This window comes from Cervus canadensis, chromosome 21 (assembly GCF_019320065.1).
Source record: "Cervus canadensis isolate Bull #8, Minnesota chromosome 21, ASM1932006v1, whole genome shotgun sequence".
NCBI classification, from domain to species: Eukaryota; Metazoa; Chordata; class Mammalia; order Artiodactyla; family Cervidae; genus Cervus; species Cervus canadensis.
In genome coordinates, this window is record NC_057406.1 from 48,553,827 (window position 1) to 48,569,320 (window position 15,494).

The 15,494-nt window shown below is 43.6% G+C and overlaps 1 protein-coding gene across 1 annotated transcript in view; it reads left to right on the top strand.

Annotated features, from left to right (window-relative positions):
- Positions 1 to 10,859: 10,859 nt before the first annotated feature.
- The window catches only part of ANO4 (anoctamin 4), a 424,034-nt gene continuing 419,399 nt past the window's right edge, over positions 10,860 to 15,494 (top strand). Inside the window, exon 1 of the mRNA XM_043441305.1 lies at positions 10,860 to 11,135. Coding sequence (XP_043297240.1) covers positions 11,015 to 11,135 — 121 coding nt within the window. The 5' untranslated portion in view covers positions 10,860 to 11,014. The remainder of the gene's footprint in view (positions 11,136 to 15,494) is intronic.

Genomic DNA, 15,494 nt, shown 5'->3' on the forward strand with positions numbered 1-15,494 from the left:
GTTGCAAGTATGTACCTTTAAACAATATCTCTTTGGGAAGGCAATGAAGCTAAGAAACATTAAATCACTCACTCAGGTCCCCCATTTTGCAGGTGAATTTAACTCCAGAGTCAAAAGTGTTCAAGTACTCTGCCGACCTGGAAGTTGGATCAAGTAATTTCTCATCCTGATTGACTTCATGTAATTGGGCTTCATTTTCCTCAACTGTATAATGAGGATATTGGACCATATGCATGATTCCTAACCTGTGGCTGCCTTCAAAACAAGCTGCTATAGAGAATGTGAGTGACTGACAGCCTCCAGCTACTGCCCCTGTGAATCTGAGGCCACATTTATACTAGGCTGCACCCAGCCAGTGACTGGGCATGGGAGGGGTCCTGGTGCTGGCCCAGTGAGGGGCTTCCTCTAATGGGTAGGTTTGGCTCAGGGCCTCCCCTCAGCTGACCAGGCCTACACTTCAGTCTGAGACTCTTCCTGTCCAATCCTTCCTTCTCGATCTCCTTCCCAGGACTTGCACCGTGATGTGAAGGCACTCCCTGCCTACTCCTGCCCATATTCCACTTAACCTTCATGGAAAATACTCTCAATACATCTTTTGCACATGTAATCCTCTCTTTGTCATCTGCTACTCAGAGGACCAGAACTGACAACTTCTAACTTGAGTGGGAGGGTCAGGAAAATATTTCAAAGGGTCTGGAAATTCCAAGTTCAGTAAGAGATGTCTTTAGACTATAAATCCTAGGTTTCACATTTATATGAACTACTACTTGCCAAATGAATGTAGATGGTGAATATAGTGTGGAATCATTTAAGAGTGTTATTGAATTTACAGATACTTCTGTTCATGTGTATGTTTTCAACCAGTAAAATTTGAAAACATGATTGATAGAAAGGGTCTTTATGCCTAAAATATTGTGAGCCCTTGGGCTGGGTGACCACAGAGTCTGTCAGGTCTGACATCCTCTGATCCATGGGGCAGGACCGCATGGTGGTTAAGGAGCAGTGCTGAGAGCGTGGCCTTTGTCATCAGATGACCCTGATTTGAGTCCTTACTTTCCTTCTCATTAGTTACATAATCTCAGGCAAGATGCACAATCTCTCCAAGGCCTTGTTTGCTTATCTTAAATGGAGATACTAATAGTGACGTCCGGATGGTATGGTTGTGAGGGTTACATAAGAAACATGACTAGTAAAGTACTTTGCTTCTTAAAAGCGCATTGCAATTATTATCATTACTTGCCCTTAGTTTCATTTTGTGTATTCATCTTCAATTCTGCCCAATATAACCTAGAAGATATTTTATAGTGTATTTCATAGTTTTTAACTCTTACTTTGTGAGAATGGGAGACAGTAATTTCTTATCTTACTAAATCGGCTTCCCTGGTGGCTCTGTGGTGAAGAATACGCCTGCAATGCAGGAGACTGGCAGGAGACACGGGTTCAGTCCCTGGGTCGGAAAGATCCCCTGGAGTAGGCAATGGCAACCCACTCCAGTATTCTTGCCTGGGAAATGTCATGGACAGAGGAGCCTGGCGGGCGACAGTCCACGGGGTTGCAAAGGAATCAGACATGACTGAGCAACTAAACAACAACAAGAAAAATCTTCCTAAATTATTTGGTACACCCTTTCAAAGAAATCGCATCTCATGTTTAATACACCTCTATTCCTTTGAGCTGAGACCTTTGTAACCAACCGAGCTTTCATTTAATCGTCTGGAATAATCGTGCCCTTCGTGTTTCCCTCCTGTGAATCTTCCTTTCACAGCCAGTTTGTCCTTAATGCTCAGACTAGAGCAATCTTGGTAACATGTAGAACTGAGACCATCCACTACCATTGACACAACCCCATTTCAAATAGACGACAGTCTCAGGCAGACATAGGGGTGCAAGATTTGGAAATAGGGCAGTTTTTTGAATAATATAAATAATTGCTTATTTGAGCGCTGATTTTGTAGTTGACAGCAAAAAGTCTTCCGGGGTGACTCATTAGTGGGACAGGTGCAAGAACAGCTGCTCTGATTAATGTATCAGGGATCCTCATTCTTGATTTCTGTTAAGGATGAGAGCAAAGCTTTGCTATCTACCTGATTGCACAAAAGAGATTGGATTGAGGAGGGGTAACCGAGAGGAATGTTTTTAGCTGAAGATAATGAAATACATGACTTCAGTGTTATGCAAACTGTTTTTCTTACACAGAATGAAGTCAGGAAACAGATGGTTGGTGGTGGTGGTTTCTCAGCTCAGCCACATCTAGGATGATCTCCCTGAGATCCTTTTGGCCTTTCCCTCGTTGTCCCAAAATGGCTACAGGAATTCCAGCCATCACGCTCACAGTCAGGGCAAGTGGAAGGAGTAAGTAAGAAGCTCCCATGGATCCCCAGCCCGCCATCGGCGTGAGCAAACCCTGCAAGTATGTCTCATCGGCTAGAACAGTGCCTGCCGTCCTCAGTTAGCTGCAAAGGAAGCTAGGAAGTGAGAATTTAGCTGGGCCCCTTGCCATCCTGGATACAATCAGGATTCTATTACATGGTCAGGGAAAGCAGAGGAAGTACATTGGGAAGGATACCAACACAATCTGATCTCAGAGGCAAGCCTAGGAATATTACTGATGTTCATGTCTTGGGTTCACTTACTTTTTTCTCTGTAGAAAGAATGAGAGGAGTATTAAACATTGAAGTACATCTACTGGAGATCAAAATACATCACAACATACTTCAAAGAGGTGTCCACAATGTTCTCTCCCTGTAAGCTTACACTACTGAGAAGTATACTCAGTAAAACTTGGAAGTCATCTTCTTAGTCATGAAGAAATTTTTTTTTTCTGTAACAAGGTCATGGTAATATGATTTACTTGAAATTACAGAATGTAGCAGAGATTCTTATGAAATTGCTTTATTTCTCTGAAACAACATGCTATATTTAGGGTAAAGTATGTCCTGGAACCTGTTTGAGAGTTCAGTTGTAATTTGCTCAAATTAGTCCCCAAATTTGTCCCCAAATTCACAATTAAATTTTAAGTTTTAAGAAAGATACAAACGACATCAGGAGCTTAAGCAGAATATAAATAGATCTTAGAATCCTGAGGTTTGAGAGTTCAGTTGTAATTTGCTCAAATTAGTCCCCAAATTATGTCCCCAAATTCACAATTTAGTTTTAAGTTTTAAGAAAGATACAAACGACATCAGGAGCTTAAGCAGACTATAAATAGACGTTAGAATCCTGAGGTGTGCAATATAAAATAGGCCATGCCTCAGGAGTTTCTCATGAAGATGCCTGCAACATGAACTTTTGGACCCTGCGTGATTCTACAAAAATTATCCATCTTCAGAACTAGGTAAAATTGTGAAAGTGGACAAGTATCTGCCTGAGTCTTTTCTCATTTGTATGGTATGTAACTGTCTTTGTCAGAAATGACAATCTAGGTATGTAGTTTTCACTTCATTTTTATTTTAAATCTACTTTAAAATTAATTATATGTTTGTCATGGGTAAATAAGTATAGCTATTTGACTTGTAGCATGTTTCTGTTACTTATATAATTCTCCTCTTCCCTGATATCTTGCTGTAATATCTTTAAATCATGTAGCCCTCATATTTTCCCTTTAAAAAATTTAGTGATATTTTCAAATTATGTTTTTATGGAGAACTTAAAAACCATAGAAAAATAGAAAAGAAAACCTCACATTATTCATGACACATTTATACGCATTTGTTTGTTTCACCCTTGATGACCTCTTGTGTGATGTCCAAGATGGGATATACACACACATATATCTCATAATGTATACATATGTATACACACACACACACAGATATGCATAGGTGGTGTGTGCCTAGAAAAAACTAGAACTTCCCTAAATCTGGATGAATAAAATCATATTCTGACTTCAACTGATGCATATGGTGAGAGCAGTCAATTTTCAGACCAGTTTGATCATGGGAATGAGGTTAAAGAAGGCATACAAGGACAGGCAGCTAGAAGAATTTGGTCATTTATCACATCATGAGTACTGTGCTGGGCTGTGCTTAGTCGTTGAGTGTGTTTGACTCTTTGAGACTCCACGGACTATAGTCTGTCAGGCTCCTCTCTCCATGGGGATTCTCCAGGCAAGAATACTGGAATGGGTTGCCATGCCCTTCTCCAGGGGATCTTCCCAACCCAGGGATTGAACCCAGGTCTCCCACATTGCAGGCAGATTCTTTGCCACCTGAACCATCAGGGAAGCCTAAGAGTAAGCTTGGTACCTCATTAATTTGCAAGTATATGCAAATACGTTACAACCAGAGAAGTTAAGTGACGTAACACAGAGAAAACCAGAACTAGAATTTTGGCTTTCTAGTTTACTGGTTTCACTTCTTAATAAACTTAATAAAGAATATATACAAAAAAGCTTAGAGCTGATATCATACTAGTGGTGAGAAGCTCAAAGCTTTTCCATTAAAATCAGGTTCAAGGCAAGGATGTTCCCTCTCACCATTCCTTCCCAACATTGTACTGAAAGTTTTAGCTAATGCAATAAGAAAAGGAAACAAAATGTATAGAGATTGTGAAGAAAGAAATAAAAGTTTTAGCTAATGCAATAAGGAAAGGAAACAAAATGTATAGAGATTGTGAAGGAAGAAATAAAACTCTCTTTGTTCACAGATGACATGATCATCTATGTAGAAAATTCAAAAGAATCAACAACAACAACAACAAAAAGTCCCTCCTGGAATTAATAACTAATTATAACAAGGTTGCAAGATATAAGGTTAATATACAAAAATCAGTTTCTTTCCTGTATACCATCAGTAAACAAGCAGAATTTGACATTAGGAACATAATAACATTTATATTAGCATCTTTAAAAGTAAAATACTTAGGCATAAATCTAAGAAAATATGTATAAGAACCACATGAGGAAAACTATAAGACTCTGATGAAAAAAACCAAAGAAGATTTCATGTTCATGGATAGCAAGACTCAATACTCTCAACATGTCAGTTTTTCCCAATTTGATCTATAGACTCAATGCAATCCCAATCCCAGTAAGTTATTTTGTGGAAATTGACAAACTAATTCTAATTCATTTGGAGAGACAAAAATGTCTCATGAGAAAGAGAAAGTACTATCTTAACATTAAAGACTAAATTTGCTGTGGTCTGGTATTCACTCTTCGGCTTTGGGTTGTTTGACCAGAGAAACCTCAGGTAAACTTAGTAAATGGAGGATTGGGAAGTTTTTATTTAACATGATCTTTTCCCTCCAGGACTCTGCTGCCACTGGTTTTTAAATGTTCCCTGGGTTTTGTTTTCTTTTTATTTCTCAGTCTGCTTTTCTGCAGTGGAGGCAAATATTTTCCTCCCTAATGATTGTATTCATCTCACATGAAATTTATTCTCAGTAGGCAGCTAACAAAATCCATTCAGTAGTTCTTTGTTATTATTAGTTTATTTATTTTGGATGATTTTGTTGATGTTATTTTAAGAATCCCTTGGCACTTGCCACCCCATATGTGTTCTGTTACACAGATATTTAAAATATCTATTATTAAGAAGTGCTCAGAAGTAGGGGATATACATGTCTCTCATAAATATCAGTTGTTATATATATTCTGATTATTCTACTATGTTTGTTTTCACCTCTCTCAGTAGGGAATTAGAAACTAAAATATGCATGGGAGGAAGAGGTCTGTTTTGCTGTGTGGAGTGATTAGAAAGTCCAGTGGTTTGGATGTCTACGGCGGGAACGTGTGAAGCAGAGCTGATGTTCAACCAGGGCACACGGGTACCAGTTTTAAAGTACTGAAATATTAATACCTCCACTCCGGCTATAATAAACAGATTGCACCCCATGATCCCCATTGCCTGGTACCTTGTCTCCCCTGGACTTTCCCACAACCCGGTGGCGAAAGGGTTAAGCCTGTCACATGTGGGGTTCCTGTTTAGCAGGACATGTGCAGTATCTGCTGTCCAATCTTATGAACATCATTAACCCTTGTGAAAGGGATTATTACTTGGTTGATATTCCTAAAAGAATCCTGGAAAATTGCATGTAATGAATAATAGGGGTTAACATCTGTTGAGAACTGTTCTACAGGCTTTATTCACATTAACTTGTTCAAGACCCTCAACAACCCTATGTTGTGGCTCCTATTATTGCCCCATTTGGCAGATGAGTAACTGAGGCCTGGGTCACACAATGAATATGTGGTAGAGTTTGTTGTTTGAATTCAGACTCACCCCAGAACCAGTGTTCTTAAGTTTCCTCTTGGGTCTGACGTTCCGTGATTCTCCAAGTAATACACAAATATTAGGCTTTTACCATGTAGAGCACTGTGTAATAATACACTGTGGGCAAAATAAAGAAAAATAAGACATAATCAAGTCTTTTGCATAGTTTATCATCTAGTGAATTTGGTCAAGATCCTCTTCTCCTGTTCTGGACAGCACAAGTCCCACACAAATTCTATGTCAGAGAAACTATTTAATGAACAAACTCCAGAGGAAATATTTGTTACATAAGACTCTTGTTTAACAGTGTTTATTGCAGATTTAGAAAGGTGATATTTTCATGCACTGCTTTCTAGGAGAAGGGAAATATTTTTTATAATATAGAAATTTTTGCTTTTCACATTGAGATGGAAGTTATGGTCATTTTTTCATCAGTGTGAATTCAGAATCACTCTAATCCATACGGATCTGAAGATAAAACAGTTCACCTGTACAGCCATTGCAACACTCAGAATTTCAGGCTGAGGTACATGTCTCTGTTTTCATAAATGAGTCATATGGCATTTATATAACAAAATAAAACACACTTAAGGTAAATATTATTGAATCCTCTAATAAATTTTCCATTGTGTCAATGCATAGGATTTAATGACAAATAATGTCCTGCCAAAGCCAATTCTATTTTATGCTAAATTTAGTTAAATTGCCTGCAGAGTAGTTAGTGAAATATGTAATAAAAGGCATTTGTACAGAAAAGAATGCATGAAGCGTTCTCCAAATACATATTACAGGTGAAAGCTTTTCTGTTATGAATTGAAGAGAGTTCATGACACTTGAGAAATGGAGACCAGGATCTCAGAATTAAAATAATCTACTCTCTTCCTTAAGGTAAGAATTCACTGTGCATGTTTAATTTTACAGTTTGTTTCTACCGGTTGGCCCTGACATGCTTAGGAAACCTCATGTAGCCTCTTCTTATTATACCTTACTGCTTTTCAGTACAACTAACCTATTTTTCCTTAAGGAAGAAAAAAGTATAAATAAAACAATATTTTAAATAGAAGACTTAGAAGGCAAAACAATCAGATAGTTTATATACATTCAACAACATTTGGAAGTGGTATATTATGAGCTCTGGAATCTGGTTTCAAAGCTTGGATCCATACCATACTAACAGTTAATTAGCCACTTGGTGGCTCAGTTTTCCTGTCAAATGATGATCACAATAGTATCTATTTCACTAGTCTTAATATTAAGACTGTATATATCATAGCACTTTATATAGAAATGCTTTTATATATATATATACATATAAAGAATGAACAATTCATGGTACACAAGAAACTTTATTCACTGTAACAAATCTGTCAAGTTTTGTAAGAATGTGTTATAAACATTCATTTAAAGCTCTAAAACATGAACTTGATGTATCTACTTCTTTGCCATTTTAAGTTATTGGGTTTTAAAACTAGTTTGAGGCCTTTGCAACCTTTCCATTTAAACCTCCAAAATTTAACTGTCAGGGGCAGCTTTGTATAATTTGAATGTATTTAATTTTGGAATTTTGAAAAACAAAAGTTGTCATTTCATTTTAGCCACTTTTTTTTTTCAGGTGTAGCAAATTACAGCAGAGATCCAAGGGAGCCTTTATCGTAATGGAAATGGAATTGTTATGTAGCTATAATGCTCCATCTTTGAAATCAGTTATTTTAAAACATTCAACTTGTTAAATCTTTAATAATGGATCACATTCTAAGTCAAGTTGATGGCAGTCACATGAAAGCTGAATTACTTTTCAGATGCAATAGTCTTAAAGAACGAGTATTTACAGAGTAGTTACTAAACTACAAACTTAAAATAAGTTATTAAAAATGTTAATCACCCAGAAATGTTAATCACTGAGAGGTGGCCTCTTCCAGGGTCAAATGCAATACAATCACGTTCAGAGCAGTTAATAACATGTCAAATTGTTCAAGTTCAGAGCGTGCTGAGAAGTGAAGGAGAAGCAGTTTTCCTCAATCTATCATCTGAAAAAAGCGTTTTCCTGGAAAGGTTTAGAACACAGCTTTCATCAAGGTTGTGACAGTTCATATTTTACTCCTGAAGACATGTTGAATGAATAAAACATAAGGAAATCTGAACGACAGGCTTGTCTTTAAGAAATTTTACCCGCAATAACACAAATCCTGGACCTCATCTCTCACACGTCATTTCCTTGGTGAGGTCATCTGTGAACACTGCCAAGACAGGCCCCTCATGCTCCTTGGAAGGTGTCTACCACCCAGTGCTTCATCAGGGTCCTACTTCTTTGCTGGTCTTCCTTCTTCTCAAGAATGTGGGCAGGGTGACCACCCCCTCCTTCAGACCAGGAGACAGGGAGGATGTTTAAAGACCACAGCCTCACCTGCCAGCACATGGCCTGGGCTTAGGCGAAGGCTCTTAGCAAACCTGATGATGAAGGAAAGAGGTATATTTGTCCATTGATTCCTCAACCAAGAGGCCCAGGGTTCTCAACTTTAATTCGATGGAGAAGACCAAATATTTCAAGGCTTTGGAGTGGTATTATGTGGACAGAGGTTCAAGTGGCCTTAAGAGAGGTGACTTAATTACATGCTATTTTTTAGTTCCTGCTAATTAGAAAAGAGCTGCCAAGAAGAATTAAGTGCAATTTGTAACACATTTTGACTGTCCTTCCTCATGACCGCCCCTGGGACAAAATGTGGAGATAAAGAGACGAGAAATACCTGCGCCTGGATGGCAGAAGACAACTCGCCAATGGCCTTGGGTCCCAGCAGAGGTGCAGAGCGGAATCAAGGGGGCAGCTCCAGGCTCAGACCCCAGGGCAGGCACCAGGCGTGGGACAGGCTGACAAGAGCGCCCAGCCGGGAGTGCGGAGGAGCTGGGGCCGCTGAGGGTGGGCTGAGGGTGGGCTAGGGGTGGGCGCAGGGAGGCTGCCAGGACAAGCAGGGCTCCGGGGGGGTGCACTGGGGAAGGCAGGCCTGTCCCCGAGCCCGCCCCAACCAGATGAGCTCTCACAACCTGGAGCAGAGGGCAGGCTCCCAAATCGCCTTAGGCTTGGGGTCAGCAGGTTGCGCGCGTGGGGTCTGGGAAGTGTGAGATTAAAGGGACCTGGCCGGGGGAGAGGCTGGTGGAGAAGGCCGGTCGGGGAGAGGGTGCAGCGTCCAAGACGGAGCCCCACAGAGCCTCCGGAGTGCTGGCACCCCCGCTTAAAGTGGGTAGGGCGCTAACAATGGTTACCCGCCGCTCTACAGACTGGGCAAACCAAGGGTCACAGAGAGCGTCTTGACTAAGGGTCACCTGCCGGTAGCTGGCTGACGCAGCGGGAATGAAACGCCAATTCCAATCTCTCACTGCCCACCGCTCCCTTACCCAGCGCTTTCTGGCCGCACCGGCTGCAAAGTGCCATTACATCCTACAGCCTTGCCCGCCGCCACCTGCCGCCGCCTCCCCGCGCCCCAGAAGCACGGGAGCGCGAGAGGAGAAGAGAGAAAAGAGATGCGAAGGTGGCAGGTGCAAAACCCTGACACCTGGATCAGGCCGGCGGGCGCCCCGGGCAGCGGCGGTGGCCAGAGCAGGAGCCAGCCGAAAGCTTCCTAAAGAAACGCCCCTTTTGCTTTCTCCAGATTGCTCTGCCCCCTCTTTTTTCCTCCACGGGAGTTGGCAAAACCCCAAACGCTGTTAAGTAAACCTTGACAGCATCGCCCCGCAGTTCGTTGGGAGCTAGCGTTTTTTCCAGGCCGAGATACCCTGGTGATCAGGACTGTCAGTCCCGCGCTAGGAAGCCGGAGAGCACCCGCTGTGTCGTCGTGACTGCACCCGGTACTCGGAAAGGCTGGGGTGCGCCTGACCCGAGGGGGCCTTAGGCGGCCTCACCGTTTCTCTCGTCCCCATCCGCAAGGTGCTGCTGGCCTCTCGGATCTCTTTCTCCCTGTTCCCCATTCTTCCAAACCCTGATTCTAAATGAAGAGCTCACAACAGATGGCTGGGCTTCCACAGAGGACGAGCAAGGGGCTCGGACATGCAATCATTCAACAAAGAATGTTGGAGTTCGTGCCCCGATCGAGGGGCAGAGCAGTCATAGTGGAACAGGACACTGGTCACAGCTTCGTGGGGAGACAGGCGCACGAATCAAGGTGATAGGATGGTGTTGCCAGGACAGATATGATCCGCTGGGGTCAGAACTCGGTACTTAGCCGTCAAGGACTTCATTAATAAAAGCCTTCAAGACAGAGCTGTGACTCTCCCCGGGGTTTTGGCCTCAAGGGAAACCCTTTCTGAGAGTGTCGCCTGGGCTGGGACTCGCACCCGAGAGCCATGCCCACCCCTGTGCCCCAGGCTCGCCCTCCAGTGGAACTTCCCTAGAAAGGGAGCTGGAGGTTCCAGGTCCCCGAAGCCGTGGCGCGCTCGGAACTTCCCGATCCCGCCTTTGCCCGCGTCACCCCTGCCGCCCCCACCCCGAGGGGCACCCCTCTTTGGCATGGACCCAGCCAGGTCCTGCCCGCCGCCCGCCGGGTGTGGCCGCGGTCGCCCGGCGCCTCCGCCCGGCACCTCCCACCGCCGGCTTCGCCCCTCCTCTCTCGGGGTTGCGCGCCCTCCGGCAGGTTCAATCCCCGCGGGAACCCGGAGCACCGCGGCCCGTGTGCGTCCTCGCTCCCCACGCCCTAGCAGCCGAGACCCGGCCCCGGGCACCTGCGCGCCGCCGGCTCCTCTCCGAGCGGCCGCGGCCGGCGGACTGGGCATGCTCAGCTGCGGGGCGGCCGGGCGCCGCGGGAGCCGAGCGCATGCCTTCGCGGGGCCGAGCGCCCGCCGTCCAGGGGCGCGGCACGCAGGCGGCCGCTGTCGCCGACGCCCGGGCCAGCCTGCGCAGGACGCGGGCCAGGATGGCCTCTCTCACGGCATACGGTAACGGCGGCCGATCGCGGGCTCTTGGGGCGCCTTGGGCGGCCGGGACCCGGGAGCCGTCCGATCACCCGGGAAACTTCGGGGTTCTGCTCCCGAGAGGGTCTGGGAGGGAGGGAGCGGGCTGCAGCGCGCGCTGACCTGGGGCTGGGGGCGGGGGGTAGTAGTTGGAGGCTGCCTGGAACCTGGGAAGGGGGCGTTTGTAGAGTCGGGGAAGTAAAAACGCCTGAATTTTAGGTGTTTGCGGGCTTTGGGACTCCAGAAAAATTCCTTCCTCTTCTTACCACCGACAGGAAGGGATACGGGTCTTTTTCTAACGGTGTGAAGCTAGGAGTTCGATCTGCCTTCAGTCCTTGCTCATCTTGTCCCTGACTGACCTTGAACAAGTTATTTAAACTTTTCTGTGCTTGCATTTCTCCATCTGTAAATTAGAAATGAGAACATCTCTCTTGACAGATGCTATGGGGTTAAATTACATGCACCAAAATATGCTTTTAATACAGAAAAACTCAGCTTGGAAATAATAGTTACATGGAAATGGAAGATATTTTCCCCTTCCCATTTTATTGTTAAAGACATATTTTTTAATTATTATTTTTAAGGCATTGTACAGTTCTGAAGGAACATGAAATTAGTGTGAAGGTTTCAGACTCAGCTAGAAATCCTGGCCGCTGGGGAAACCAACAAACCTCTTTATCAACATTTCTGCTTGCCTGGAAAAAGCAATTCTCTTTGGTCCTTTATCAGAGATGCTGCTGAGAATGGATTATATGAGGCAGAAACTCAAGTAGACCTCTTCCCTTAACCTGGCTTGCGATCAGTTGCTGTGATGACATTTAGTTTGGGCGTTTTAAACACGGAAGTACTGAGCAGTGATTGGGGGATGCTCTGAGAGGACATCTCAGAGCCAGGACTCCTTGGGAGGGAAATTTTTGCCTCTTGGCATGGAGGCTTCATTGTCCAGGCCAGTGATGTCCCCTGCTCATTTCCCCAAGGTTAAAGGGGTCAGTCTCCTTTTCTTGGAATTTAAACTGACACGACTGAGGCGACTTAACAGCAGCAGCAAATGATCACTCAGGTGGCTCTGAGGGTTTGCAATCGATGCTTGGGAACCTAACAAATTGTGAGCAGATTACAAATTGCATACCAGTAGCCTATTTTTTTTTTTTTTTTCTTTCCCTAAACTCAGAGCATTTTCTGCAGAGATTTGGGTTGTTTTTGTTCCTGCTGCACATTTAGCATGAAACATTATTATTCTTGGGTTACCATTTGGGGATAATTCAACATTATGATCAGTTTTTAGTCGTATTCATTGGTAGAAATCTATTTTTACACCTTTTCCTATCAGAGAGAGCTAACTTCTGGATTTTACATGATGTTAGATTTCACATGCTTGTCTAGTGGATGTCAATAATAGGTTTTATGTAATAATCTGTTCCATGATTTTCTAGAAGCTTTAAAGCTTAATTGGGCAGCCAGGTGGAGAAAATGTCAGAGGTGAAACTGTGTTTGAAAAGCAAGTATATTTCAGTAGTTAATGGTAAAAGTGGCAAATCTTTTTTTTTTTTTGACAACTGAGTTATATAGTTTCTCATTAGAACCTTACAGGGAACTGAGACATATTTAAGTAAATATATCAGTTAAAATTTGTGCTATTTTAAATATATTCTTTATACACTCTTTTCCCTCCCCTGAACCATCCCTAAAGTGGATACTCTTGGCCTCTAAGTGCACATTAGTTTCTTTGTCTATACTGAGGTGACCCAAGACACAACAAGATAAATTAGTCCATCTGGGTTTTCAACCTAGTGAATGAGTTCAGGAAAAACAGACAGAGGACATTCAATACATTCTTCATCTGCTGGGTGCTGTTGAGTTTATTTTCTGATGAGAGTTTGGTCCAGTTCTGAAACCTTCATCTCTCTGAACATCGAACTGCTTTTAAAAAATATCCCCTTTCAATTCTGTTGGATTTGGGTTTAGTTTCTTGTCTAGAATTTAGAGGGTTCAATTTTTATATTCAATTGACTGATTTAATAAATGCCTTTAATCCTATCTTTAGCACAGGGACTGTTAAGAGAATGAACAGTTACAGTGTAGACCATGTGTTTTAGGTTCCTAAGAAGAGAGAGAAATTTGGCTTATGTATGCATTTCATTAGCAGCAGGCTCCAGTTAAACCTCATTAACTTCCCATCCAAATTTGCATTTTTGATCCTATGTTGGAATTGCTTTTTCTGTAGTTTGGTGTGAATTTTTACATTCAGACAGTCATCTAGATATGTATCTTCTAGAAACATGGCATGAAATTAGGGTAATTAATAACGGTAATATGTCCTTGAAAAAATACATGTTCAGTGGATGATGCAGTTTAAAAAATTCTGGATTTTTAACGCCTCTACCTTTTGTACTCACTGCTGATCTTTCTTTCCCTATCCTCTCAATGGTATAGGTTCTTGACCACATTTAGCTCATTAGGTAATCATGTGCATGAGGCCAAGGATAGTGACAAGAGAGAAGTGACTGGGACTTGATTCATTCTTGGCCATCCAAAGGAAGGCCCAGGGGCTGTGTCCAAGTTGCATCAGGAAGGGACTTGTGGTGGGACCTGCCGGCCTGGCTTTGAGCTGTCAGCTTCTAATCTTAGGAGGCTTAATAAGGGGCCCAAGGAGTTTATAGAGCACAGTGCGAAAGATTTCAGATAAGGAAAGCCTCTCTGAGGAGATACTTGAGCAGAGGGGTGAATGAAGGAAAGGAACAAGCCATTTTGATAGGTGGGGAAAGTGCATTCCTAGCAAAGGGAACAATTAGGTGCAAAGGAATGACTTTGTCATGTCCAGGGCTAGCTGGGAGGTCAGTGTGGCGAGAGCGGAGAGCAAGTAGAAGATGAGAAGGAAACGCAGTCAGAGCCAGTTTCGTTGTTATAGCTATTCTCCCTTCATTTCCCTGCTACTTCTTAAAGGGCTTCTCTGTGGATAGTTTTGTTGTTATAACTATTCTCTCATTTCCCTGCTGTTTCTTGAAGGGCTTCTTTCTTCCCTGCTTCTGTTTCTTGTTGCTGTTTGCCTGGGTTCTGTCTGTCCTTGGCTTTCTAATCTCACTGTCAGCCATTCGGATGGCGTTCATTAGACCTCTACCAAATGGGAGACAGTGGCCCTGAGTGCAGAGTCGGTCTCTTAGCAGGAAGCCTGTAAACAGCTGGGTGACAGAGTTGTAGGTAGAAGTGTGGGGTGTGCTGAGGCATAGTACTTTGTGCAAATTAGCTCGTTTAAATCTCACCACTACCTTTAAGAAACGAGTCCAATATTAGCCCTGTATCCACTTGAAAATATTCAGTCCCAGATAGGTTGAAGAATTTACTTAATCTCACCTAATAAATGGGGAGCCCAAATACAGGCTAGAGAGTTTGGCTGGGGAGCCTGAGGCTGGGGAAGTTAGGAAGAAGAGAAAATGTGCTTGTTCACGCATATGTTCACCGTGTATGGGCGGCTCTGTGGATTATCTCAAGGAGAGAGCATGGCTTGAGCAAAGGCCAAAGGCAGCGGATGACCAGAAGCTCAGAACCTCTGATTGGAAGAGGGTAGGAGGGGGCATACTGAGAACCAAGCCTAACTATGTAACATGGAAATGGAGGGAAGCCAAAAAGACGAGAGCCTAGGACGTACATCCCTTCCTAGCACGTTGTCTTTATTGGTGTGTGCATGGTCAGTCACCTCTGACTTTGCAGCCCCGTGGACTGAAGCCCACCGGGCTCTTCTATCCAGCGAACTTTCCAGGCAAGAATACTGGCTTGGGTTGCCATTTCCTATTCGAGGGGATCTTCCAGATCCAGGGATCCAACTTGCATCTCTTGCGTCTCCTGCATTGGCAGGTGGATTCTTTACCACTTCCCCACCTGGGAAGCGCTTGTCTTTATCCAGTGACTCCCAGATAGGAATCACCAACTTAGAGCTTCTTTTCTTGTTTGTACTATGCTTGTCTAACCAGCTGTCTGCTTGACTTCTTTATGTTTATGCTCCTCTGGCATTGCAAACTCATTGTGTCCAAAGCAGAATTCCTCTCCTGTACCTGTATTCTGTAGAATTAGTCCAGCTACTGAGCTCAGACTATGTTCCAGGCTCTAGCCTGGCCCCTGGAATACCAGAATAAATGAGATCTCACTCTTTCTCTCAGGATGGCAGCGTCAGCTGGAGGAGCTAGACTCCTAAAGAGAATTATGATGCGATGTTGCAGGAGAGGGGCTGCAGGGAGTGAGGGAGAGGTTGGAAAGAGTTACCCAGAGGAGATGATGTTAAAAGACCAACTGGGAAAAGAAGGGTATTCCAGGGAGGGGCAAGGGCATGACCAAAGGTGAGGGGAGCAA